Source organism: Lygodium microphyllum, chromosome 9 (genome assembly GCF_053477565.2).
Source record: "Lygodium microphyllum isolate KBCC chromosome 9, Lygodium_microphyllum_v1.1.10, whole genome shotgun sequence".
In the NCBI taxonomy this organism is placed as follows: Eukaryota; Viridiplantae; Streptophyta; class Polypodiopsida; order Schizaeales; family Lygodiaceae; genus Lygodium; species Lygodium microphyllum.
In genome coordinates, this window is record NC_141143.1 from 27,387,057 (window position 1) to 27,414,468 (window position 27,412).

The 27,412-nt window shown below is 39.1% G+C and overlaps 1 protein-coding gene across 16 annotated transcripts; it reads left to right on the top strand.

Annotated features, from left to right (window-relative positions):
• The first annotated feature begins 8,410 nt into the window (after positions 1-8,410).
• On the top strand, positions 8,411-27,242 carry LOC148030895 (uncharacterized). Of its 16 annotated transcripts, none has more exons than XM_087684456.1 (11): positions 8,411-8,934; positions 10,766-10,904; positions 11,090-11,162; positions 23,055-23,099; positions 23,376-23,734; positions 23,855-24,902; positions 24,984-25,374; positions 25,493-25,572; positions 25,654-26,341; positions 26,430-26,765; positions 26,865-27,242. In XM_087684456.1, the coding sequence occupies exons 5-6, from the start codon at positions 23,397-23,399 to the stop codon at positions 24,555-24,557; spliced, it is 1,041 nt and encodes a 346-aa protein (XP_087540582.1). In that variant the 5' UTR covers positions 8,411-8,934; positions 10,766-10,904; positions 11,090-11,162; positions 23,055-23,099; positions 23,376-23,396; the 3' UTR covers positions 24,558-24,902; positions 24,984-25,374; positions 25,493-25,572; positions 25,654-26,341; positions 26,430-26,765; positions 26,865-27,242. The 16 variants fall into 14 exon arrangements, with proteins under 16 accessions (XP_087540579.1, XP_087540583.1, XP_087540580.1 ...); XM_087684453.1 differs by having other exon boundaries at positions 23,055-23,734; positions 23,855-24,594; positions 24,671-24,902; XM_087684457.1 differs by having other exon boundaries at positions 23,055-23,734; positions 23,855-24,072; positions 24,671-24,902.
• The last annotated feature ends 170 nt before the right edge of the window (positions 27,243-27,412 follow it).

The window sequence follows — 27,412 nt, forward strand, 5'->3', positions numbered from 1 at the left end:
TCACCAAACTAGATAATGTATCCTGGATGCCTTGAATGTTGTACATGCATCAATTGGAGAAAGTAATAAGGCCTTTAAGTTGTATCAACAAATGGTTGACATAGGTGTGGACGTTGACAATGTCACCTTCATCAACATCTTGAAATCTTGTGTAGCAGCGGACATCATTAAGTTGATTCATGCTGAGGAACATGGAACACAATGATCGCAGGGTATGCTCAACATGGTATTGGTGACTGTGCCCTGGATCTCTTTGGGAAAAAACAGTGGCAGCCCTTGCTAGAAATCTTATATGTATCTTATGGTGTTAGAGAGCTTGCTAGAGACAAACCTAGCCTTCTGTAGAGTCTTAGATTCCAACAGTAAAGCATTGCCATAGAGTATGTTAAACTCGCACAGGGTTTAATAATTTCTGATTAGAAACTGACCTTTGATTACTGGAACTGGTGATGCTTGGATTCAATAGCTCTTCAGGCTGTGAACAACAAGTTTATTGAACAGATGCATGTTAAAACAACAATCTTTGCATTCAATATGAAGAGTCTGGAGTTTACTGTTGCATAGCCTGATCTCACTTGTTTAATCTTCTATCTTGGAATTTCTCAAGAACCTCTGTGGTTGTGACTTTTCTTTCTAAAAACCCTTCGACAATGGTTGGTTGCAACTCCACTAGCATTTCTATCTTCGACTCCGACTTTCACGTTTGTACTCTTAGTAAGCTTTATCTTTGGAGCCATCTTGCATACACGATCCTTTACCCTGGGTCCTTGATGTGGTGGCTTTGTTCAAGGGCAGCTCGCAAGTGGTCACCAAACCGATGAGGGAGATGAAATTCTGATAGTGTTTGTGACTTTAAAAATCGCCTTGGCTGGAGATAATCTCTAACTTTCACCTCTCTCTCTCTCTCTCTCTCTCTCTCTCTCTCTCTCTCTCTCTCTCTCTCTCTCTCTCTCTCTCTCTCTCTCTCTCTCTCTCTCTCTCTCTCTCTCTCTCTCTCTCTCTCTCTCTCTCTCTCTCTCTATCAGCATGACGGTCTGATTCTATCTCCCACTAACTATATCTCCCTTCCCCTATTATATTAATCTCTCTCTCTCCCTCTTCTCCTCCTTCTTCGTCTCATCGAGAGCAAAACATGCTCCCACATTCTTAATGAACACTTTATTAACTGACTATATATCTTAAAATAAATCTCAATGTCCCACTTTTATTGGGCACAATGAACCATCTATTAGAGTAAGGAGTTGAAGAATGCTCTAGAATTTCCATCTTTATCTTTCTTTCAAGAGATCAATCAATTCAAGTAGATAATCCTTTAGCGTTAGAATTTACCATAAGTTTGATGGTATACATGGAATATTGAAAATAACTATAGGATTTGGATCCAGGCACCCCATCTCATGTGTCTAAAATTCAAAATCCCTTCCATGTATAGAATGGGTACACCAAAGTCATCACATCCAAATTTTAATTGAGGGATTCTACAATAAACATGTTTCCAATCCCTTTCAAATCCCTTGAGCTTGGCTAACAAGAATCCAACTCAATCATATCCTCACTATCTAGAGGCAAAAGCAATACAACTCATTTTACCTTTCTTCCCAATATTATACTACATATCCACTTCTAGTTGAGCCCTATCATCTTAGCATAGATATTCTTGCTTCACAATCTTTGTTACCACTTAGTGCATATCAAAATAACATACCTATATAATAATGTTTTTTTTGCTTTTAACTCAAATGTCAACATATTTGAAAGTTGAGCCATTGTATCCATATAAGACAACCCATCATATAATCTAGTTATGCAATCTTCAACTTCTAATAAACATTTTTCTTTCATGTCTTTTTGTGCTTTGAAACCATACTGTTTTACAGGCCTTTTCATGGTCTCAGTCCTTTGAAAACATGTACAACTTCCTATTGAGAATCCAATAAACCTTGTAGAAAAAGCACCTATACCTTCTATGTGAGGTAAGATCTTTTTGCATTGCATCGTACTCTCGCTTACAAGGATGCTCATTGAAAACCTAGTTCCTAAGGATTTGTGAAATTTTTTACATTTAGTGGAAAAGGATAATCCCTTAGTGTAACACAGTTTCTAATATGATTCACACAAACAATCAAGAACTGTATAGCCCTTTTTCCATCATGAACCTTTCCAAACATAGATACACAACTAAGATCTTTCTCAATCTGCAAACCATACATAGTTTCTTCAACTACAACCTATATATTATTTACATCCATATCATCAACTAACTTTTTCATGCCACCCAATCAAAAATTAGGAAAGAGAAATAGTATTGTCTCATGCAAATGGATCTTGTTATCCTTAAAGAAAATCAAATTCTTGTCCAATGTGTCGTTATACATATCACAATCATTATGCACATACTCAATGCTATCACATTAGATGCATTGCCATAGGAATCCTTCTCTAATAATCAGAGCAATTGGTCATGTAGACTACCCCTTTCCCTCCATCTTTGCAAGCTTCAATTTACAAGTCATGCATATCCCTAACCAATTCATCCATTACATTTTCTTTTATAGGAGTAGTTGCAAAAATTATTCGATTACTTGTATGCTTAGTAACCTTAATTTGCAAACTGAAGACAATGACCCAACACAAAGCCCATGCATATTTATCATGAAGATCAATAACTAAACTCACCATATTGATGAGTGTCAACTCAGGAGGACAAGCATAAACACTCTTGGGGCACTTCTACTACCCTCATTTGGTTCACACTTAGTCTTCTGTATGAAATAACCTTAGGAGGATAAGCATCAACTAATCTTTGGTATGAAATAATGAATAATCACTAATCTTTTCTACCAAATATTATTACTTGTACTCAAGAGGACAAGCATCAACTCGTTTGGGGCACTTGTGTTGCCCTCATTGGGTTCACACTTAAGTTAATTACCTATATACATGTGTCCTTATCCCTTCATTTGATCACTTGCATTTCTTCATTCCATTGTGGATATCCTTCATGCAAGATCCTTGCTCTTGGATATGGAGAGAGGTTGTTGTTTTCTTGCTTTCTCCTCTCTACACTGGTTTTAATTGCTCTCTCTCTCTCTCTCTCTCTCTCTCTCTCTCCATATTTCTATGTATATATATGTATCCTGGGGAAATCAGTCATAAATATATGTATGTATCACATGGGTTCAACATAAGGGATTTTTTAAATACCACATTTATACATTTTTCACATACAAAAGGGTCCCATATAAAGGGGTTACTTATAGATTGAATAAATAATGGTTACACTTTATTAAGGAAAAATTCACAGATAAGGATATTTATAAATAGGCCTTGAATGCACATGATATAGAGGGTATACATATAGTGCATTACTCGAGATATATATACACATATGTATATATGTATGAAGGTAGAAGTGAGTCTTGATAGTACATAGATATCAAGGTTACTAACACGATTTACCTAGTGATTCCATGGACAATATCAACCTCAATGATTATACACACCTCATTCACAATGGTTATACATTGCTCATGTTTGTTCTTTGGTATCATGTGCCACCAATTAGTAGAAATTATTTCCATTGTCTTAAAGTCATTTAATATATTTCAACTAATTAATGTCACTAGAATATAATAGTCATACAAATAGAGTTTAACAAATTTTTACCTTGATTATTTTTTCTCACAAAATATGGAAGATATCAAAATTACTACATACTTCAATCAATAAGTTTGTATTGAGATCAAGATATATTGAATCCCTTAATTAGAGAAGTTGAGATTGCCACACCTATTACACCCACAAAGAGAGGTGCATATAGTGTTGTCATATGCCAACATGTGTCTTCTAAGCTCTTTGATGGATTAATGGGTTTATGGATGCATGGATCATATTTTCAGCCCATGTGTAGAACATGGATTCATTAAGCCTAATAGATGGTCTTAAAAATCTTTGGAATGGTTTGAATTGCTCTATAGTTTATACATGTAGTACTTTTAGAGAAACTAAGCCATTTGACTCCCTTTATCAAAATTAAAGGAGTCCCTAGTATTAATCATTAAATGGGATTGTTTTCATTCAAAGCATATACATGTTCAATTGAAGGCATGCGAGCATATGTGTATGCATATATTTCAAGGCAATAAGATCTTACCATACAAGAATTTCTAAACAAGAAGCTTTCACTAAGCTAAATCATTCCATTCATTCATTGGAGAATCTTTCCAATCTTGACAACTCTTTGGAGATCTTTTGTAAATGCATACACATGTAGGATGTAAGGTCTAAGCTCACAAACGAATATATGAGATTATTTAACATGCAAAAGTTCTATACTTAGACCTTGATTTGATTGAGACTAAGCTCAATCAAATACATGTTAGTACATACACATGTAGGATGTAAGATCTAAGCTCACAAACAAATGTATGAAACTATTTAACATGCAAAAGTTATATACTTAGACCTTGATTTGATTGAGACTAAGCTATGAAGGTTGATATAAAGATGAGTCATCTTATTACTTTGGTTTTGAACAAGCTTCAACATGTGTTTACTGCATTGGCAAAGGGAATTCATGTCGGAGGATTCACTATGGTTTTGAGAATTTGGTGCTTTAATACTTGATTAAGGGTCATCAATGCAAGTTCAAGGAAGGTTGCAATGGATATCCACCGCTAATAATAACAATTGGGTTTGGGGTAAGAAGGGGATCTCACTCAAGATTGTTATCACAAGAAAATCCAACATGTGGAAGATTCAGTTGAAGCTACAAAGATCAATCCTTTGACCCAATGTAAGGTGGCCAATGTGGCATTCCCCACCTAAGAGCTTCCTTTCTAGCCTCATGTTGAAAACTTTCTAGTTCAAATGGTTAGAGGGGATATCATGGAAAGTGGTGTTTGAGGCCAGCAACTAGTGCCTCCATGAAGTGTTTGACATTTTCCTTGAGGAATGCTCTACCATTGGTGCTTCTAGGTATACTTCTGCTTCATTTTTCTTGCATGAAATTTAGTGCATGTCCTTGGGAGTTGATTTGTGAGTTCCTTCTTATGATTATTATCGCTTGAGGTTTGATTTTGCCAAAACATTGTATGGCCTCATGAATGTTATATATGGTTGAGGACTATTGGATGGTTGTTTTAGATATTTGGGAAACTCTTAGTTAGACTCGCCAAGATATTAGTGAGCTACCACACGTGGGGAGTTTATTCTTCATCCCATGGTTTGCACTTCAGGAGCCTTCTTTGTGCCATCTTTAAGCTCAGGGGGTTCAATATATGTAAACCTTGTATATCACATACATTCAAAGCTTATTTAAAAGTACCTTTATCTGTGAAATTGTTCAAAATAGAATATGCTATTTTCCTATTAAATTTGTAAATAACCCCATTATATGGCACCCTTTTGTATGTAAAAACTATGTAAAAATAGTATCTTAAAAATCTTTTATTTTGAACACACATGATACACTTACATATTGCTATTGAGTCCTTCACATCCAATTTATGCATACAACTAGAGCACCTCAGGTTTTGTCATTTTTTTGAATTCTTTGAAACTACGTAGTTACCATAATATTACCTAGGCCATTATAAAACTACCCTTGCTATTAATGGTATGGAAGAATCAATATTAAACACATTTTGAATATTATAGTTGATCTGCACTTCCTTAAACCAAAATAGATGATAAGGCCAAAGAGGCACCAAACATGCAATTATTCATGAAATGACATTTTGTTGCTAAATGACCTGAAAACTCAACAAGGCTACTTATGAGCTCCAAAGGGGCAATTTGCTTCAAGAGATGGCCTGAAACAAATGGCCACCATGTTGTGTAATATAACTTCTACAATTCAACATGAATATATTTCTACAATCTTCCACAATATTTTTGGCATCAACTTCTTCTCTTGATTCACATGGAAATATGTCATTACTTGATGAATATAGAACATGCAAAGAGATTTAAGCACCTTGTTTTCCAAGTAAATGGTTTAAAGTATGATGATGACAAAAGTTACCTTCCTTTAAGTAAGAATCCTTTAGGTTGTCCAATCTTGAAATTGATTGGTGACTCTATACAAAATTAGTTCTAGGGATTCCAAAAGATAAGTTTATTTAAGAGATCATAACTCTTGGTGAGTTAATAACTCCTTAAAAGGTAGTTATCCTCTTCAAATAACCTAGGATTACACATTGTTTCATTATCTTACTATTACATATGCCATTACAAAACTATATTTCATGTAAATGGTATTGAAGGATCAATATTGAATAGTGTCATATAACTAGACTGGATGATAAGACCATTGGAGACCAACCATACAATATCTCAAGAAAATAAATGTACTATTGTTAAATGACCTAACTAGTATTATGTTCAAAGTAGTCAACTTGAAAAACAAGGCTAGTTACAACATCCAAAGGGGCAACTAGCTTTAAGATACCTCGAAAAATTGGCCAATATGTTGCATATAATAGGAACTCTTTTTAAAAAAACAAAAATAAGTTTCTATTGCCTTCCAAAACATTATCGACATCAACCCATTCTCTTAATTCGCATGGTCAAATAATCCACGATGTAATGATCTCCTTAAGGCCAAGCTTCACAATTTTACTTTGGTATCCTACCTTTTTATGCTATTTGCAAGTTAAAAGTCCTCACTGTCATAGCCCTCTTACATCATAAATGGATACTCCTCTCCCTATCTAGCGATCTAGGTAAAGCCAAGACAGTTCACGCAATCCAAAGGTATTTATATGTCCATTGGTACCATAAGGGATCAAAGAAATTTATGCCAAATCATACTTTCAAAAACTTTATATTTTCAATCAAGAAATTTAGATCAATTTAAGGCATAGATCTTTGATACTAAAATTCTCTAGTTATACAATGTTGCTAGATCGAGACAGCAGCAAGGAAAAGGGCTTTAGGCTTTACTAGTTAGAAGGACTATGATGCTAAAATTCTCTAGTTGTAACTAGAAATTTTTACATTCTTACTAATTCGGTTGTGTTCTACATTCATCCTTCCGGCTTACAATTTAAATATATCTATATAGGAAGTGGTTTAGAGTCCCTTTTGTGAGGGCGAAGAAAGAGAGGGCGGAGGGTAGAGTTCCACAAACAGAGATCGGTGCTTTACACACACGGGTGGTGCGCACTGCGCACTGCGACCTGAAAATCTAATTAGAAAGCCAAACTTTGCAGCGCTGTGTACTACCGCACTCACAATCTAGTGAGTTGATACGCTGCTCATAAATATTCAAGAGTATAATGTGGATAGGAGTTTTCCTGGCACGTTCTACTTGCCTCGTGTTTGACTTTGAGGCAATGGCATCCGGGTAAAGTAGATATCTGATATGACTGTGCGTAGCGGTAGTGGATCGGGCAATCTATCGCTTTTACCCCACTTAGTCCCACTTAGTGGGTTTATGTACATTAATAACAAAACTTGCGGGCGTAGACTGGGGAGTCGGAACTGCGGTTGGAGCTATATAAAGCAGTGCCCGAACGTTGTTCTTCGACATATCATAACTACTCAAACAGAAATGGCGACCAGATGTTGTGCATTACTGTTTGTAGTTCTCGTCTTGGCGACAGCCAGCAGCTGGGCGGCCATGGCAGCCCGCGAGTTAGAGCAGCAGGAGGCGGGTGAGGTGACAGCAAAGCCGCAAGAGACAGAGGCGGGATACGGTCATGGTGGGGGATACGGAGGAGGGTACGGTGGGGGCTACGGCGGCGGGGGCGGCCACGGCGGGGGCTATGGCGGCGGAGGCGGCCACGGTGGCGGTGGCGGCCACTGGGCGCAGCAGCAGCCGCAGGGCACAGAGGCCGGAGGATACTACGGAGGAGGAGGATATCACGGCGGCGGCCACGGCGGAGGCTATGGGGGCGGGGGTGGCCACTGGGCGCAGCAGCAGCCGCAGGCCACAGAGGCTGGAGGATACTACGGAGGGGGAGGATATCATGGAGGCGGCCACGGCGGAGGCTATGGCGGCGGGGGCGGCCACTGGGCGCAGCAGCAGCCGCAGGACGCGGAAGCGGAAGGATACTACGGAGGAGGAGGTCATTACGGAGGAGGCGGAGGAGGCCACTACGGAGGAGGAGGACATTACGGAGGAGGGGGCCATGGTGGTGGGGGCTGGAACTAACCAACGTATCCAAATATGCCGGCCACATAATAATACGCCGCCGTGACATCGTTCATGCGAAGCAGAACAATATCGTTCATGTACTGGTTCTTCTCGTTTGAATGAGTTACCTTTAACTTTGTGCATGTCTCTTGTTCCTCTAATGCTTAGTCGCTTCACTCGATCGATCACACTTAAACTCTTTGACGTGTACGATGGGTTGGTGCGACATTACGATGGGTTGGTACGGGCATAGTTGAACTCGTGTACGTGGCTAGACGAGAAGGTTCGAATCATGGGACGTTCCTGTTTTCAGCTGGTAAAGGTGGTAATAGATTGTTAATCATCAATTCACGGGATTAACAGACTCTTAATTATTAGTGTGCACATGTACAAGTGGGCATGGTTCTAGCCTATAATCACACATGATGTAGGGATACAAGGAGATGAGAGCATAGACAGGAAGAGATAAGTGAATACAAGACGATCCCCGAATGGTTCGAATGGCATTGATTAAAATTCCTTGCCATATCCTTTTGTTTGAGTACTAATTCATATGAGTAGTTCAGCAACCATTCAACATGGATTGTCCAATTATGGAAAACAAATGCTCTTCCATGATGGTTATGTATGCTTTGGAAAGTGCGAAGCATCTCAAACGGTTGTTTTGATGGAATATTATTTTTGTATGTATATTCCAACCGCTTGTTGGTCAACACTAACACAGTGTCAATTGTGTGTAGTGACAACAATGATGGAGGGGATCACACTCAATGGGCGAGGAGTCATACTCTATGGCAAGTGTGGGAATGAATGAATAATGAATCAACATCATGAAATGTTGTGATTGGTATATGATGAGTGGGCTTACTGATGTAGTTTCAAGTACATGTGTATCTTACACATTTCTAAATATATAGCTAGGCCTAGTGATGTATAGATGTAGCCATATCTATGACAATTGTGCTTTTTGAAGTATAGCAAGACAAAAGTTCCATCATTATGGATGAACATAAAGGTATAACTATGTGATAGTTCTATTGAAATCATGTCTCTAGATGGTCACTAAACCAACACTCTAATGTGATAATTAGCACCCTCTTAGCACCCAACATAGTGCGAATTAGCACTCAATATAGTGCCAATTTGCAGTCGACATAGTGCCAATTGGCAATGTGTTGGGTGTTTATTAGCACTAAAGAATGTGTACTCTCATACCAAGCATTTCTTAAAGTTTCACTATGTGACACACCTAATGATAGTTATACCTTCTATGCAAGGTCCTTCTTTCCCTCTATACCTCATTTTTCTCATCATTGTGCATGTTTGATACATATGTGCTCTCTTCCACCCCACTCAAGCATGTCTCTAGGTGAAGGGCATCTCCGATCTTCCTTAACTGGTCGAGGTATTCTTGCATCTACTCATCTTGCTACAAAAGGATTGAGAAGTCCCCCCCAGCATCACCTATTTGCCTCCTTCCTCACCATGGGGATCTTCTACAATCTTCTCCTTCATTTTCCTTTCTATTACCTATTTGGCTTCTAGCTCTTTCCTCAAGTCACTTATTTGCCTTTGCTAGGTGGCTATTTGGTGTGTTTTTTTTGAGTTGGTAGGCCAACAATATTTCTCTTTTAGATTCCAACTCCACCACTACTGGTTTTCTCTCATTTTTTACTCTTTCCAGTTGGCCTAGTAGTTCTTGGACATACTCATCATATTGCACTGACCCTAGCATGGCCGAGTGTATGGACATAGTTGAGGGTTCCACTCTAGCCTTCTATGGGTCTTTTCTCGATTCAATGTCCACAGTAGCAGGCCTCTTTGTTCCTAGTATGGGGACTTCTCCGCTAGTTGCTACATCGTGTTGACTAGATATTGTACCCAGGCCATCACATTGCTTTGATTCAGTGTTGTGTCCACGATTTCCTATGTGGTGGTGGTAGCCATGAGGGGCGGGGGTGGTTCTAATGGGGCCTTCCCTTTGCCTTCCACCATAGGTCCTCTAGCCACTTGTGTTGTTGCGGATCTAGTTCCAAGTGCGCCATCTAAGCTCCTTCTAGCTAAGTCTTTGGTGCAGGAGGGTTGCTAGACTCACATCAGCATGATGGCACTACAATAGAAATGAGGCATAGATGCGCATGTTAGACGCGCAAAGTCACGGGCGCGTCTGTATGTGCATGTAAAAGAGCGTGTAAATAGACGCGAGTTTTACGTCTATCTATCCGCGCAAATATAGACGTGTTTTCAGATGCGTACACTACAACAAGCAGCAGTTATAGACGAGCGCACAGACGCGCACTAAAATTTTAAATTTTTTTGAAAAATATAGACGTAATTGCGCGTCTATATTTGCATCTAATTTGCAGGTGAAATCGCATCTATGTGTGCATGTATATGCGCATCTATAAGCGCATGTATATGCGCATCTATAAGCACGTGTATATGCACATCTATAAGTGCGTTTAACTGTGCATATATAAGCGCGTCTATAAGCAATTCGTGCTCTATATACACGCGCTTATAGACGCGCGCACATACGTGCACTAAAATTTTAAAAAATATTGATGGTGTGTCATTCTTTTCAAAGTAGTCCCATCTTGCGTTTCTTTTGGGTTTTTTTGACAGGTGCACGACACAAAGAGAGGAGAAAGGAAGAGGCAAAGAAGAAAGGGTAAAGAGAGGAGGAAGCAAGAGGCAAAGAGAAAGGAGAGGGAGGAGAAGGAGTTTGTAGCCCTGTCGCCGCCCATCACAACACTAATTCAAGGTTAGTCCTTCTTCTTGTCTCTCTCACTCACTCACACACACACTCTCTCTCTCTCTCTCTCTCTCTCTCTCTCTCCCTCCCTCCCTCCCTCTCTCTCTCTCTCTCTTTCTCTCTCTATCTTTGCTTTGAGTTGTATTTTGCTACCTTCTTAGCTTTTGGTATGTTTGTTGCGACGAGGAGAACAGTCAAAGAGCAAGGAGATGGAGGAGAAGAAGGAGTTTGTAGTTGTGCCGCTGCCCATCACAACAAATATTCAAGGTGAGTCCTTCTTCTCTTCTCTCTCTCTCTCTCTCTCTCTCTCTCCCCCCCTCTCTCTCTCTCTCTCTCTCTCTCTCTCTCTCTGTTTACTCTGAGTTGTATTTTGGTTCCTTCTTAGCTTTGGGTATGTTAGTTGTTGCTTGCTTTTCCTAGTTTTATTTTGTGCTTCACTGCTAATTCGCATCTACAAGCGCATCTAATATACAGAGTAGACGCTCTCGTAGACGCGCAAGTGTTGAAGATCCATAAAACCTCCTAGGCTTTTTTGAGTTTTGTGGACCTGGCGCATGTAAGAGTGAGTTTGATCCATAGAGTAGACACGCCTGTAGGCGTGCTCGCATTAAACAACCATATCTCCTTTGAGGTTTTTTTTTCATACACTGTTTTTCGTGTCTATAATTGCATCTATGTGCGCATGTATATGCACGTGTATATGCACATGTATGTGCGCATGTATATGCACATGTATATGCGCGTGTATATGCGCATCTATAAGTGCGTCTATCTTTGGGTGTATATGCGCGTCTATATATGCGTGTAGTTTTCACTATAAGCGCGCTTGTAGATGCGAAATTGTAGACACGGTAATAAACACGCCCGACATTTTTAAACACAATTCAAATATTGCGTCTACAAGCGCTTCTATGGAGCCTTTTTGTTGTAGTGTGGCAAGATCCATCTGCTCCTTCTCTTCCCTCCTTAGTCTTTCCTCCTCCTCTTGTCCCTTCTTCCTTCATTCTTCCTTTGTCCTTTGAGATTCTTCTTTCGCCTTTTGTAGGTGTTCCTCATCTTCTTTCTACTTCTTCTTCTTGCTTAGAATTTTTTTGCAAGATTTTTTTTGCTCCTCTTGGCTTGATGGGATCAAACCCTCCTTGCCTTGCTCGGTCCGCTCATTGGACCCCTCCTATTGTTGTTGTGCCTAGAGTTGAGTTTCCTTTTCTCTCGCAACTCGCTCTATGTTCTCTTTCCGTGGCTCACTCACTTCTTTGTCTCCCACCTTTCTAGCTTTTGGAGATGTTGATGGGCTTTTTGGGATCGCAAAGAGGTAGTGCTCTTGGTTTGAAGATCTCTCTGGAGTCTCACCTACTTCTTCTTCCCTTTTTGTTTCTCCCACGGCTTCTTGGATAATGGCCATCAGCACCCCTCCAAACCCTATAATTGATGTTTTTAATGCACAAATTTTTTGATGTGATTCGATCATGGTGGGCTGGTGACTCACCTCTTGTGGGTCTTTGGCTCGATGACAATGCCTTGGTCAATGATTCAATCATTTTGCAAATACATGCATTTAGATTTATTTTATCTAGGGCTCCTACTACAATACTTTCAAGCACTGGAATTGGGATTTGGGCCATGAGGGTATTGTATCAATGACTGGAGAACAGTGCATGCACCATCTTGCCTACAAAACTCGACGCCGGGGTCATGGATATTTGCCAAAATGATCATCAAGATAAATTTGGACTCTCTTTTTTGCCTCTTAAGGAATTTCTCTCACCTCTTTCTCTCTAAAAAGAGATTCCAAAATAATATTAGAATAAGAAATCTTCTACAATCAAGCAAATCTCGTATTTGTATTTTCAATAGATTTCACCTATTTTTTTATTCTCAAACTGTAGGATAAGGTCACTTTTTCTCAAAATCCTCATAACTAAAAAAATATGATTCTATTTTTTGTAAAAAAAAGCCAATCATTAATATACGACTCTTTAATGTCCTTATGACTTTTCAATAATGAAAATATATTAGAATCATTCTCATCATTCTTGGTTCTTAAAAGGGAAGAAGTTCAAAAACAATATAAAATGACGTACACATCATATTTTAAGATTATTTTTTACCTAGAGACACCTTTTTGACTCGAGTTTCTTTGTAAATTTTTTTTATGTTTGGACAAGTATATGCCTACTTCTAGGCATTCCTTCATTCCCTCTCAAAGCTCTAGTTTTGTCTAAAATTTTGTGTACTCTTCTCCTTCCCTCCAGAATATGGTTTCTTTTGAAGCAATACTTGGTACTATCTATAACACTCTCTACCCTAGTACAGGTGATCTTAGGAGTGGTTTTGATAGCATTTGCTAAAATCAAATAATCTCTATCCACAACACTCTCTACCCTGCTACATGCAATCTCCCTCTTTAGTATTGTGCTATAAGATATCTTCCTCTTCAACACTCTATACTACAAGCAATCAAGTGATAATGGAGGTATCTTTTTTAATCTCTGTGATATTATTATTCTTCATAGTTGTTGTTTAATCCTTAAGTGTCAATTCATTGAGAGAGAGAGAGAGAGAGAGAGAGAGAGAGAGAGAGGGGAGGGAGGAAGAGAGAGGACTATGTGAGATGAACTAAGAAAATAAGTGATAGAGTGATAGAGAGTAAATTAGGGTAGAAGATAAGATTATGTTATTGTTCTCCACTAGCCAAATTTCTGTATAAATGTGTTTAAATATCTTTGATCAACTCTTTTTGCAAGGGAGAGAGAGAGAGAGAGAGAGAATATTTTGGATAGAACAGAAGATAAGATTCGATGCTGATTAGAGGTAGATTAAAAGTTAAGATTACATGTAGATTAGGGGTTGATTAAGGTCTATCATGATTGAAATCAAGAGAAAGAGACAAGATCCAACTAGGTAAAAAAGAGCATATATATAGTGAATCAAAGGGGTGTAATTGTATGATTTGAGCCAATCCACAATTGTTTGCATGCTACTGGATTGATGTTGACCTACAACTCCTAGATATTTAGATGTTCTTGCTATTGATAAAAAAATTGGCATCAATTCCTTAGCTTACTATTAATTAAAGGGGTGTAATTGTGTAATGTTTAAATTGGCATATAGTTTATTTATAGGATGTAGGTGTAGGACGTACAAAGAGAAAGAGAGATATTCACCTTCAATTGGAGGATGAATATGCACCAATGTTCAAAAGAACTGTACAAAGGGATGATGCAATAAGATACATGATGCAACAAGAAAGAAATGTAGGGAAAAAAAACATGGACCTTTGGGTTGATGGATGCATTTATCCACCCGATCCAATCACTCAAAGGCCACCACAATTTGAAGGGCTTACATCATTTGTAAAGTTCGTTTGTGAAGGCAATGAAGGATTGTATGGATACACATGCAGACTTGTGACACAAGGATTAGCTAGGGTTCATGAAGCATTGACAAATATGTAGACAAGATTAAAAGGGAATATGTAGTCGTTGATGGAAAATGATAGATTATTGGTTGAGAAGGATAGGGAGAACCATAGCTTACAACAAACAATGTTTGTCATTGAAGATGCAATGCAAGATACACACGTGTAAAATATGGACTTACAGTCTAAAGTTATGGACTTGGAGAAGGAGAATCAAAACATAAAGAGGAAGCTTACAAAAACTTTGGAGATTGGGCCCACTTTAAAAACCAAAGAAAAACATTGGCAGGAATATCTTCTAAAAACAAGTCTTTCGATGCCTAAAAATGTCTTTATAGGAGGTAGACAACTACTCGGACCTCCCCCAGATATACCTAACCTAACCCTAAGACTTTGTACATTGAGTGTCAATCCCCAATAAACAACAATGCTCCCTAAGTACATAAACACATATAGCATAAAGGAAACAATACTCATAAAGAAAGAACATCGCCTGGACGTGGCAACATGAAGCTTTTGCACAGAAAGGCTCCCTCTAAGTCCTTTATCAAACCTGTTTGATGCAATCACTAAAATAAAAAACTATTAAACATATCCGCACCAAACAGACAAATGGCCCTCTTGGCCTAAAGAAATATAACATTTCATAATCAACAAACTGGCACTCTTGGCCTTATGGAATAAAACATTAGAACCCAACAAAAATGACTTTCTTGGCCTAACAGATAATCCAAAAAATGACCATTCAATAGCGTACTACAAAAACAAACTCTTGGTCCTAATATAACTCCACTAAAGCACAATACCTAAGGGCTCCTCATGCCCTATACTAAATGCATCAAGTTATTGGTTAGTCCCCCTACATAACTCACAAGGGAGTCGGTTCGATGAATATGACAATAAAAATTTATATATGTCCATGAAAGAATAGAAAGATGCTTAATTGCTACTTGACTTGTGACCCAAACTAGCCATTGGCGGCCATAATAGGATGTGTGCCACCACAAGAACCCAAAGTAGTCTAGGGATAATGTTAGAAGGTAATTGTTAGAGCTCCCCTAGACCAAAATTGAAAAAGACATCGTTAACAAAAGCATAATTGGCCAAGAAATCTACAAAGCGATTCCCTTGTTGAGGAACTAACTAACAAGTCACAATCTCAAAAATATGCAACATATCCAAGGTTGCATGATGGTACATTCGTAAGATGGGATCCCACACACTATTGGTCCTATTCAACTGATTGATCACTAATTGTGAGTCATTATCACCAATAATTGGTGAATACCACCACATCGGGCTGCAATCAGCCACATATCAAGGCCTTGTATTCTACCATATTACTAGTAAAAGAGAGTCCTAAATATACTCTCATTTTGATAATAGCCCTACGTCGGGGATCTATAATGACCACACCAATACTCACATGTTTACTAGTGGTCCCTCTAGAAGCTCCATCAAAATACAAAGTATAGATCCAATCTTCATTGATAGACCATGCCATATTAATGAGCTCACTTGTACTAATGATAATCAAAGTCAAGCCGAGCGAGAGGATGTATAACATGTATAATCTCTCCTTCCTCGTTGAAGTCGATAGGAATGCGTTATAATTCTTTGACAATGGTGATAGTGGACCTTAATTTTCCTCGTGACCTTATAACCGTTACTCCACCAAATCAATTGACCTTGGTGGTAACATTCCTCTAAATATGGATGCTCAAGATAAGGAATGATTCTTCCCATTCGATCATCTTGGTACCTACTCAAAGTTAAAGCTGAATCATGAAGGACCTACGTAGGCACCAAGCCCTACCTCAGCCCTTACACGTAGTAAGGCTTCAACTAATTAAATTTAACTTTATTTTTAATCTCTACCCCTTGCAAATCTATTAAAAGGGATGTAGAGCCGTTCTTTCCTAAATGTACAATTTTATATGGCCCATTCCATTTGGGTTCTAATCTACTAGGAAATAGCTCATGAGGAGCATCATAGTACAACACTTATTAACCCTTCCAAAATTTATATTTCTTAGCGTGAAGATCATGAAGTATTTTCTTTCTCTTCTTCCTTACCTCTTGATGTAATAAATCCTACAACCAAATCTCATCAAGATGTGCAAGATAAATAAATCTTTCTTGTAATGCTTCTGTCTCACCTAATGAATGATTAAGAGCAAAACACATAGTGGGCAGCTCTATTTCGAATGGCAAGTTGGTATATTAATTAGCTCACTTTTCCCCATATACCAGCTTAAACGAGGTGTGGCATGTAGCTCTTTTGAATATTGTGTTGTAAGCCCAAACTGTCACATACAAGTTCTTATCCCAATCCCGTTTACTTTTTGAAACTAACTTGGATAAGATCCCTACAAGCTTTTTATTAGTACTCTCTACTTTACCATTTTCTTGAGGATTATACAGAGTAGTTTTATTGTGTTCAACCTTCAAAGCTTCCCCCAAGGCTACTATAACCTTGTTCAGAAAGTGTATCCCTCAATCAGCCACTATCTCCTTAGATGCACCAAAATGACAAACAATCTACTCCATAATAAAACTAGCTGTCTCCTTAGTGTTATCATTCATCATTACTCTAGCTTCAATCCACTTCATAAAGTAGTCCTTCGCTATAATAATATAATGCTTTTCCATAGTTGATGAAGGGAATATTGATACCACAAAATCAATACCCCTTTTTTTGAATGGTAACGTAACTAAAATAGGGCTTAGGGGCTACTTATGATTCTCATTGGCATTGTGTCTTTGGCAAAAATCACACCACTTAACATAAGTGAAAGCATCTTGGAAGATCAATTGCCACCAATATCTAGTACCATAGAGACCTTTCTAGGCAGTAACCTATCTAGGAAAATGTCCCCCATGTACTGGGTCTTCTCTCTCCCACTCCTTCTTTTTTTACTTCTCTCTTCCCTCCTTCTTCTTCTCTTCTTCTCCTTCTCTCCCTCTTCTTCTCTTCTCTCTCCCACTCCTTCTCTCCCTCTTCTTCCCTTCTCTCTCCCACTCCTTCTTCTTCTGTCTCCTCACTCCTTCTTCTTCTCTCCTTCTCCTTCTCTCCCTCTTCTTCTCTTCTCTCTCCTACTCCTTCTCTCTCTCTTCTTCCCTTCTCTCTCCCACTCCTTCTTTTTCTACTTATCTCTTCCCATGGGCCCGCAGCTGGTTGGCAAATAGGAGGGGTGGCTTGAGTCATAGGTTCAGGGGCCCCGTTTCAGGAGGTCGGAGGGGGGAGAATGGAGGTCCAACGGAGGGAGGAGGGGTGGTGTTTCTAAGGTGGGGAGGGAGGACGGTAGCTCCCGCCACTTGGGGGGGTTGCATGCCCCCTTCCTTTATCACTCCTACTCTCTCTCTCTCTCTCTCTCCACACCATGCACATGGCAGGGGGAGAGAGGGAGATTTTTTTAAAAAATTTTCAAAATTTTTTGAAAAATCTAGAAGGGGGTGAGTTCCTATGGGGGAAGGAACGGGGGTCACGAGGGGGGGGGGGGGGGGGAATGTTACACACAAAAACAAGACAACAGACAATGCCTCTTGTAGCTCAAAACAACTAAAAACCTGAATGTGGGTAGAGCATCACACAAATAAAACACAACAAAAATACCAACAATTCAAAAACAAAACAAGTGAAATATATTCTCGTACCTTAACAACCTTGAGCCAACACTCGACGCCACAAATCCAAATTCTTCAACTTCCAAATTGGCATGACAAGAGCTCACTCTAGCATGTGACCCTCCACTCTCTTCTCTCACAATATACAATTGTAATCAAGGGGGAAGGCCTCTAACTCTCCACTCACATCTCCTTTTATAGTTTTTTATCCACACTCACACATTGGTCTTGCTTTCCAAAATGCATATAGCTTTTATGCCTTTTCCTTTAAGGCTAAAAAGCCTTAAATGTTCTTTCAAAAGATAAAAGCCTGAAAGCTTTTCAATACGTATTGTCTTTTAAGCTACATGTTACGACTTCTTTGTGTTTCAAACAGTCGCTTGACTTCTTCAATCCCCAGTCAATCAATCAATGGTTGTTGCCATAACTATCCTGTTGAATATTCCACCATTCAGGCCTTGAATCAAGTCAACATAATGCCATCTTTGCGTGTCTTCTACGTCCGTTTCCTATGTCAAAACTATACATGCCATGCCATTTGGCAATCTTCAAGCAGCCATTCCTGCTATTATAGTACATTTCCACCATCATCTTGTCAAAGCCACTTGCCTCGTAATTAACATGCCGCCTTCCATTAACTAATCAGGCTGCCATCTTGCCAAATTGTCATCATCTTCGCATATTTTATCGCATTCGTCAACAATCAATCTTCCATACCTCCGTTCAACTACACACAAGCCATTGAATTCAAATTCTGCCTTTCAGAATTTGATGCCACATAGAATCAACTCATCAAAAAGATCGCCTTTGGAATATGCCTTTATTGCATGTGTTAATGCCACCATTTGCCTTTACTCTTGCCATTATTCTACATCCACAGTTGCATCAACCGATTGTGTTGAAATACCAAACTTCTGCTTTGAAAGAAGCCGTTGTTACGGTGTGTGCAATTCAAATTATGATGCTAATTCACTGACGCTTGTTTGCATGTGCAATCATAATCTCCTCCCATATGTTTTTTCATTGAAAGCTAAAAATTGAGAGGCGATATTATGTTTGCATTCAACACCATCTCCACAAAATTCAGGTGGAAATCGCAACCTTTAAAATGGTAAACCTAGCGAGATGAGAAAGTTTGCCCATCTCAACTCTATGCCCAACAACCTCCATTATTTATTTTGCATCTCCCCGAGCCTTCAGCTTCGCAATATGTATACTTCTCACCTTAGAATTGAATGCCTTGAACAACAAGACATTCACAGACACACTCTCATAAAACATGCAACCACCAAACATGATAGGGCATTCACACCTCACCACCCTCTTGAGCCTTGATTAAATTTGAAATTTCATTTATGTTTCTTCCCTAGATTTCCTCATAAACTCCAACATGGCATACAAACCCTTGGAGTCTTCAAGATGATCATTCTCTTCATATGAACCTGTGTTTCACGCAATGTGCCCTAGTGAGAAATATGGTATTTGAAATGAACTCTGTGCCCAATCATACATGATTTGACAAAATATGCAAGAATGGATCCATGCTATGCAAGTATTCAAGCAAACCTCACAGGATAATAATGAATGCACTTGAAAAAATTGTTCCTAACCTATCTAAATGTGCTAGTGCATCATGCATAATGCAAACATACACTACAACAAAAAGGCCTCATAGATGCACATTTAGACGCGATTTTTGAATACAGAGAAAAACTTACGGGCGCGTCTATCCGCCCGTTTATTTGCGCATCTATAATTCTACATCTATAATCGCATGTATCAACGAATTTACACGCACAAATAGACGCGCAATAGACGCACATATACACGCGCATATAGACACGCTGTTAGACACGCTTCTACAAGCACTAATAGATGCGAACGGAAAACAAAAAATATCATTTTAAAAAAATGTATTTAATTTATTTTTTTAATTTGAATTATGAAGTGCGTGTATAAGCGAATGTAGTCTGCATTATAGACACGCGAATAAACACGAATTATCTGCAATTTAGACACGCTGATAGACGCGCAAAACAGAACTGGAAAATAAAAAACCAGACGTGCAAAGCAACCACATGCTCTCTAGTTTTTTTTTTTCCCCCTCCCATACATCAGATTGTGTATTTGGGAAAAAGACAATGTATCTTACAGGCACGAGAATTGAAAGTAAAAGTCCATGTATTCATTATATATCAAGGCATTTACAAGGAAAGTTTTGAGTGCTTACGACCTAAAGTGTGGCTGCAAGCAATAGGCTCAAAGAGATATCATACATATACAAGAAAAGAAGGCCTCATGAGGAGGTATGGTGCTCCTTTACGAATCTGAAGAGGAAACATCCTCGCTAGTACCACCATGGCTACTAGCGTCGCTATCCCCCTCCTCACTATGCTCCACATCCGGGTTCGCCTACACACACAAAAGATCAGGGTTACTTACATAGACAAGGTGGAGAAAAAGTTATAATTAGTTATACTTTTAATAGGAAAGTAAAAAAAACATACCTCCTCTGGCTGTCGAATCCTCATGGCCTGGTTGTATTGGTCCTCAGTGATGAGACCCTCCTCATAAAAGTGAAGCCATGTCGCTGCGCGATTATGGCCTCGATGGTAACCTACTTCTCTAGGGGTAGGTGTCCTACCAATGATGGTAGTCTGCAAAACATTTAGAGATATACAAAGAATTAGACATCACAATATATTAGACTAAAATATATAAAGAATTGAAAGAAATATAAATAAAAAAAAACTAGAAATCAAAATATACTTACAAACTCTGCCTCCCACGACTCTCTGCCGCCCGATCCGTAATGCAACGATCCCATTGTTTCCATTTGGATCTGATGCACCTCTGCGTGCTGGCGACTCTTCACTTTCTCAGCTTTCTTCTTGGCTTTCTTCACTCTACGTGGTGGCACATAGGTGGTTGGCTGTAGGCTCCACGCCCCTCCTTCAGCCTCCGCAGTGAGTCCCTGACTCATGTCATGAGGTGGGATTTTTTGTTGTGAAGCATATCCCTCACTTTTGTACGTCCCCAATCATCCGAGAATCGATGACCCTTAGGATTTGGGTACCTCCTATGGACTGCCCTCAACACCTCCTGCCACAAGCCGCTTTTCTGATTTTTGAAGGCAATGAAACAATCTTTATACGTTGCATGCACGACGCTCCTCATGTATGCCATTACATCCCTTCCCTCATCATCATGAAAGATGCCACCAGCATCTGTAACTCTATAGTACTGGCGTACAACCTTCTCTACATGATCTACTAGTGAGGGTGATCACTCGCCACCTCCTAGGCAACCCCCACACAACCCTCGTCCTCCCCCTCGACTCTCCCTCCTCCCTCTCTGTCGACTGCCCTCTGCCTCGCTAGATGCACGAGCTTCTGCAAATGCACGTACTTCTGCAGATGCTTGTGCTTCAGCCGATGCACGTGGAGCATGTGGAGTACCTGCAAATGGAGTATCTGCATATGGAGTACCTCATATGGAGTATCTGTATATGGAGTACCTGTATGTGGAGTACCTGCATGTGGAGTCTGGGAAGTAGTGCCAGGCAAAGACACTGAACACCTCGTCCGCTGTGGGAGAGTGGCCAAGGTGTCTGGTCATCTCTCCCATGAAGTCTTCCCTACTAGGAAAACCTCCAAAAAATGCATTGACCCCCTACCAAAGGAGGGCAATGTATCATTCATGCGATCCACATCTGGGTCATTGCTAGATGAACCAGAATACGACATCTGCAAAAAAAAACACAGGAAAAAGAAAAATTTATTTGCATACAAAAAATCATATATTACCTACATTTTCAAAGAGCTTTGTTTAGACATTGAGCATAACACTTAAGTGCTGATGCTTCTCTTAAACAAGAAAACTGATAAACACAAACATGGGATTGGTCACATTCATCATTGAAAAAATATATTGTTTAATATTAGAACTGGGAGACTTGGCACGTGTATCCCCGCGTCTACATTGCAGGTTAGACGCGCTCTCAGACGCGCTCCAGAGTGAACCTTCTGTCCAGCGCATCTATCTGCACATCTAACATGCAGCACAGATGCGCTGCCAGACGTGCATCCTAGGTCAATTTCTGTCTAGCGCGTCTATCTGCGCATCTAACATGCAGCACAGATGAGCTGCCAGATGCGCCTCCCAAGTCAATGCGCGTGTATCCCCGCGTGTAGACTGTAGGTCAACCTTCTGTGTAGCGTATGTATCATCGCGTGTACACTGCAGAGCACACGCGCCAGTACACACGCTCTAAGACGCGTACTTAGACACTCTGAGAGGAAACATTTTTTTGCGTCTATGTCTGCGTCTACACTGAGATGTAGACCCGCTAGCAGACGTGCTCAGTCAGTCGATTTTAGGCCGACGACCACCATTGATGATTTACAAAATGCAATATATAATGGAATCACAAATCCTAAATACACAGACAGAGCAGAGAGAGGAAGAGAGAAAGAGAGAGAGAGAGAGAGAGAGAGAGAGAGAGAGAGAGAGAGAGAGAGAGAGAGAGAGACTCACCTTGGGTGTTTGGTGTGGCGGGTGGTGGCGCTTCTCCTTCTCCTTCTTTCTCTCCTTAGTAAGTTACCCTCCCTTGATGCTTGTTTGCTTGCTTGCTGCTTCTTCTTGTTCTCCTCTTTCTTGTTCTCTCTTTCTTCCTCTCCTTGGCTTTCCTTTTTCCCTTCTTGTGTGTTTGAAATGAAAGAAGAGGTGAGTCATGAGGAGGTGAGGCGTGAAGAGACTGCATGTTGGCTAAACTCAAGCTTCAGAACCGCAAAAAATGTAGGAAAGGAAAGGCGCAGTTTGAAAAGAAATGATTTAAGTATGGTTTGAATTTTGACGTATGCGTCTATTTTCGTGTATATATGTGCATCTATTGTTCAGGTAGACGCGAGTATAGATGTGAATATAGACACGTAGTTAAACGCGGATATAGACGTGCATTTGGGATTTAGCATAATGTTTTGTTTTCAAGATAAGTTTTGATAGTGAATTCTTATCATAAGTTTTAATGTATTTATGATTATTTTTGTGTATTTAAAATTAAGATCTTATGTAAACATACGAATGACAAATATTTTGATGTTGTCATGAATTAGGTTTAATCATGTCGACATCGTCATCACCTAGTGCGGTGCAAGCTAGTGAGTCAATGAGTACATCCTCAAGTGAGGATGAAACATTGTGTCTTCATAATCGAGATGCATGGCTATGACAAAAAATTAAATGCATGTGTGATCGTTGTCGAGGGTGTATTTTTCGAGCACGTCGAATTGCAATGTCACACCTCAGCTTGTATGGAGAATGGGACCGAGAAAAATCACGAGTATTCATAGTTTTTTTTTACCACTAAGATTGCATGTCTATGTTACGGGAATTATATATCAAGGTACATGAAACTCCCTTTTGTGGTTGAGCAGGATGCGGTGCCACATCCTTAGATGCTCCCTCCCGGGCATCGAGAGGCTGCAAAACGTCGACGCGAGGAGGTAGAGTCTTCAAGAAGAGTAGAGACTGCTAAGGACCATGATAGTAGCCCTCATGAAATGCCCCATCAGGTCATAGAGGATGATATTTTGGACAACATGGTACACCATCTATTTTCGCAACCGGTTCAGGGAGAAGGTCACTCTATGAAGCCAGATGATCCACTATATGTAGCATCATCTACTCCGTTGTATGAAGGTTATACGTACTCCATTCTTCGTGCGTCCCTCGAGATACTTAACTTGCAAACAATTTATGGATGGAGTAATGTCAGTTTGGATGCGTTATTAAAGTAGGTATCAATTCAGTTTGGCTTATATATGAATCATAATATTAATTGTTAATTCTATTTTGAAATCAGATAGAAATATATGTTGGTGGTTTTTTAACTCACTTTTATAAATATATGTAGGTTATTATCACAAATGCTTCCAAAAGGAAAAAAAATGCCAACTAAGAGAGAGCAAGCAAGACATTACTTGACATCTCTGGGAGGTCTCGATTATGTCAAGCTTCATGCATGTGTCAATGATTGTGTCTTATTTCGTGGGATTCATGAGTTCACACAAGAGTGTCCTATTTGTGGCAAATCAAGATACGAAGTGGAGATGACGTCAATGGATGTGCCTCGTAAGGTTTTGCGACATTTTCCGATTGTTCCACGTATAAAACTTATGTTTAAGTGTAAGTCTATTGGAAAGCTCATATCATGGCATGCTAGTCATCGTTCAAGTGATAAAAAATGGAGGATCCCTTCAGACACACCCACATGGCAACATATAGATAATTTGTGGCCCGTTTTCAAAGAAGAGCCAAGAAATTTGAGATTTGTTTTAGGTATGGATGGAATCAATCCATTTGGCATCAAAAGCACATCATACAGTGTACGGCTAGTGGTATTGGTAAACTATAATATTCCTCCATCCATGGCAATTAAAAAGGGATATGTGATATTGTCCCTTCTGATTCCTGGAAAGCACAAGGTAAAAGACATGGACATTTACTTAGAGCCTTTGATTGAAGAGTTAGAAATGTTATGGGAAGGTATTGAGGTGCAAGATACAAGTGCATCTGCATCCTCTAGAAATTTCACATTGAAGGCCATGTTGTTGTAGACCATGCACAACTTTCCAGGATACGGAGAGTGTTCAGGTACATGTATATAACTCTATATTTGAAATTTAAGACTTGAATCAATTGCATTTTATTAGTTCACTTGTTTTTTCAGGTTTAACCACGTCAGGATATCATGCATGTCTTATTTGCGGCCCCTCTCTAGTTTCCTCTAGGCCGGCACGTTTAAAGAAGGTTATCTACGACAATCATCATCGATTTCTTCCTATTGACCATCCCAAATATGTTCTTCCTACTAATGGAATGACTCCACAATCTCTAACCATTTGAGATTGGAAGGAGAGATGGATTAATGCCGATAGCCACCCTCCACTCGGCATGAGTCGGTAAGAAGTGCATTTCTCTCAATTGACTTTAAAGTATTTAGCATGATGAATTGTTTACATAATATATTGTTTGTTTGTTAGGTTCTCTCTATTTTTTCGTCTTCCGTACTGGACTGAACTCAAGATCAATCACTTGTTGGATCCCATGCACATATTCAAAAATGTTGTATCTACATTATGGGATCACTTGATAGGGGCTTGCGATTCAGTTAATGTAAGGGAGGATTTACGTAACATTGGTCGCATGAGACGAGCTTGGCCACGCATTGGACCCAGAGGAAAGATTGAGCTACCCCATGAACCTTGGATGTTGTCAAAGAATGAGGAAAAAACAGTGAAGGAACAAATATATAGCTTTCGAACACCCACAGGATGTATGAGATGTCTCAAGGGAGCCTTCATAAAGAAAAAGAAAAGAGGTGTGGAGCAACTATCTGGTTTGAAGTCCCACGATTGGCACAAAATGATTCAAGTAAGGGTATCTCTAACCATGAATATAGTAATTAGTGGAGTAACTATGTGTAAACTTTGAGGTATGATGACTTTTTCCTCAACTAATCATTTGATCTATGAATATTGTTTACATTTAGTTCGTACTTCCTACTAGCATATCCCATTGTGCCTCCAAAGATGTACATGATATCATTTACAAGATGGAAGAGCTTGTGAGGTGTGTATACATTGTATTTTTTCATTATATATCTTTGAATTTCTACACAAAAATAAAAAATTCTCAAATATATCTTGATAGATACGTGAGCTCGAAGGAAATTGATCCAAACACATTGCAAGATGCTCGAGTATTATCTGTTGAGGTGGTTTGTTTGGTGGAGGAAAATTTTCCTCGATCCATTTTGACTACTCAATTACATTTACTCGTACATTTGATTGATGAGATCGCACTTTGTGGGGCAGTTCATGTAAGGTGGATGTTTTTTCTTGAGCGCTTCATGAAAACCTTGAAAGATTTTGTGATGCAAAAAGCACGGCCTGAGGGAAGCATGGCTGAGGGTTGGTTAGTGCAATCATCCCTTGTTTATATCTCTGAATATCTTGCTGAAGTGGATCCCTCTCAACCACGACTATGGAAAGATGATGAAGACTTGAGGATGACCTCTATAGTACCTCAAGGAAAAGGAATGAGTAAAGTGCCAACAAAAGAAGAACTTCGTAAGTTAAATAGTTTTTGTGTGCTCAATAGTGATGTTATGAGCAAATGGGTGACACTATATAATGAAGCAAGGGCAAGAAGAAAAAGCGAAAGACAAGAATTTTGCACTAGATATGGATGTAATGTCTCATTTCTAGATCATCTAAATGCACTCCTACGTCATATTGACATAGATTGGTTACATGAGGAAATGGAGAGAATGGAAAAAGAGGAGGAAATTAATATATCTCAAGAACAGTGGGAATACACACGAGGTTGCTTATCAAAGGTGAGACATACTATCAATTAATTTGTTTCTATAAGTTTTATTTTATATAAAAAATTGACATGTTTGATCTTTTATCTTTTACTACTAGTGCACATTATTCAAAGCACTTTGGTGTGAGGGTAAACATCTTCGAACTCAACGTATAGATGAAAAGAGAAATACCCAAGATTGTGGTGTCCTTGCTCACTTCGAGGCTGCCAATGGTACCATGGAAGGTTATTGTGGCTTGATCCAAGATATTCTGAAGCTTGACTTCAGACGATTCTTTATATATGTACTGGATGTGAAGTGGTTTAAAAAAGTAGTAACAAATGGTGAGCATTGCACAATCAGACGTCATCCAAGTGGTTTTGTAATCATTGACTCTACAAAATTTCACTAAAACAAGAATGACATATTAGTACTACCTCAACAATGCGATCAGGTATATATGAAAAGGCTAAATTTTTTATATGTATACATGTGATGCATATACACAATATAATAAGTACTTAAGTTTTTTGCTTTTGTTTTTCAAATACAGGTTGTGTATCATCCAATGGTAAACAATAACCGATGGTGGTATGTCATCCCTATATCTAATCGTTCAAAACCAATATATGGTAATATTACCGACATGGAGATAGCAGATGACAATCCAACAATTAATGATGATGTGCATGATGACACCATAATGGATGATATGCGTGATATAGTACAAGATGAACCTCGCGAGGATGTTCAAGGAAATGCAGCAGAAGACAATAATGTGATTATCGATGATATTGATGAAGTTATTGAGCAATATAGCAACACATCTGATAGTGGGATAGACTTATTTGTTTCGTTACCTCTTGGTAACATAGACCTAGAAGTAGATAGTTTAGCAAGGGCTGATCTCATTGAAGATGAGATGGATCATTCACTGTAACATACTTAATTTGCTTATTGATTCAATGTGTATTCCTAATTCTATGCTTTTTATCATGCGCACACATGCATACTCAAGAATCAATAGTCAATTTTAAAGCAAGCATTGAATTTTCCATAATAAAAAGGAAGTATCTTTTATCATCTTCAAGTACATAGAGA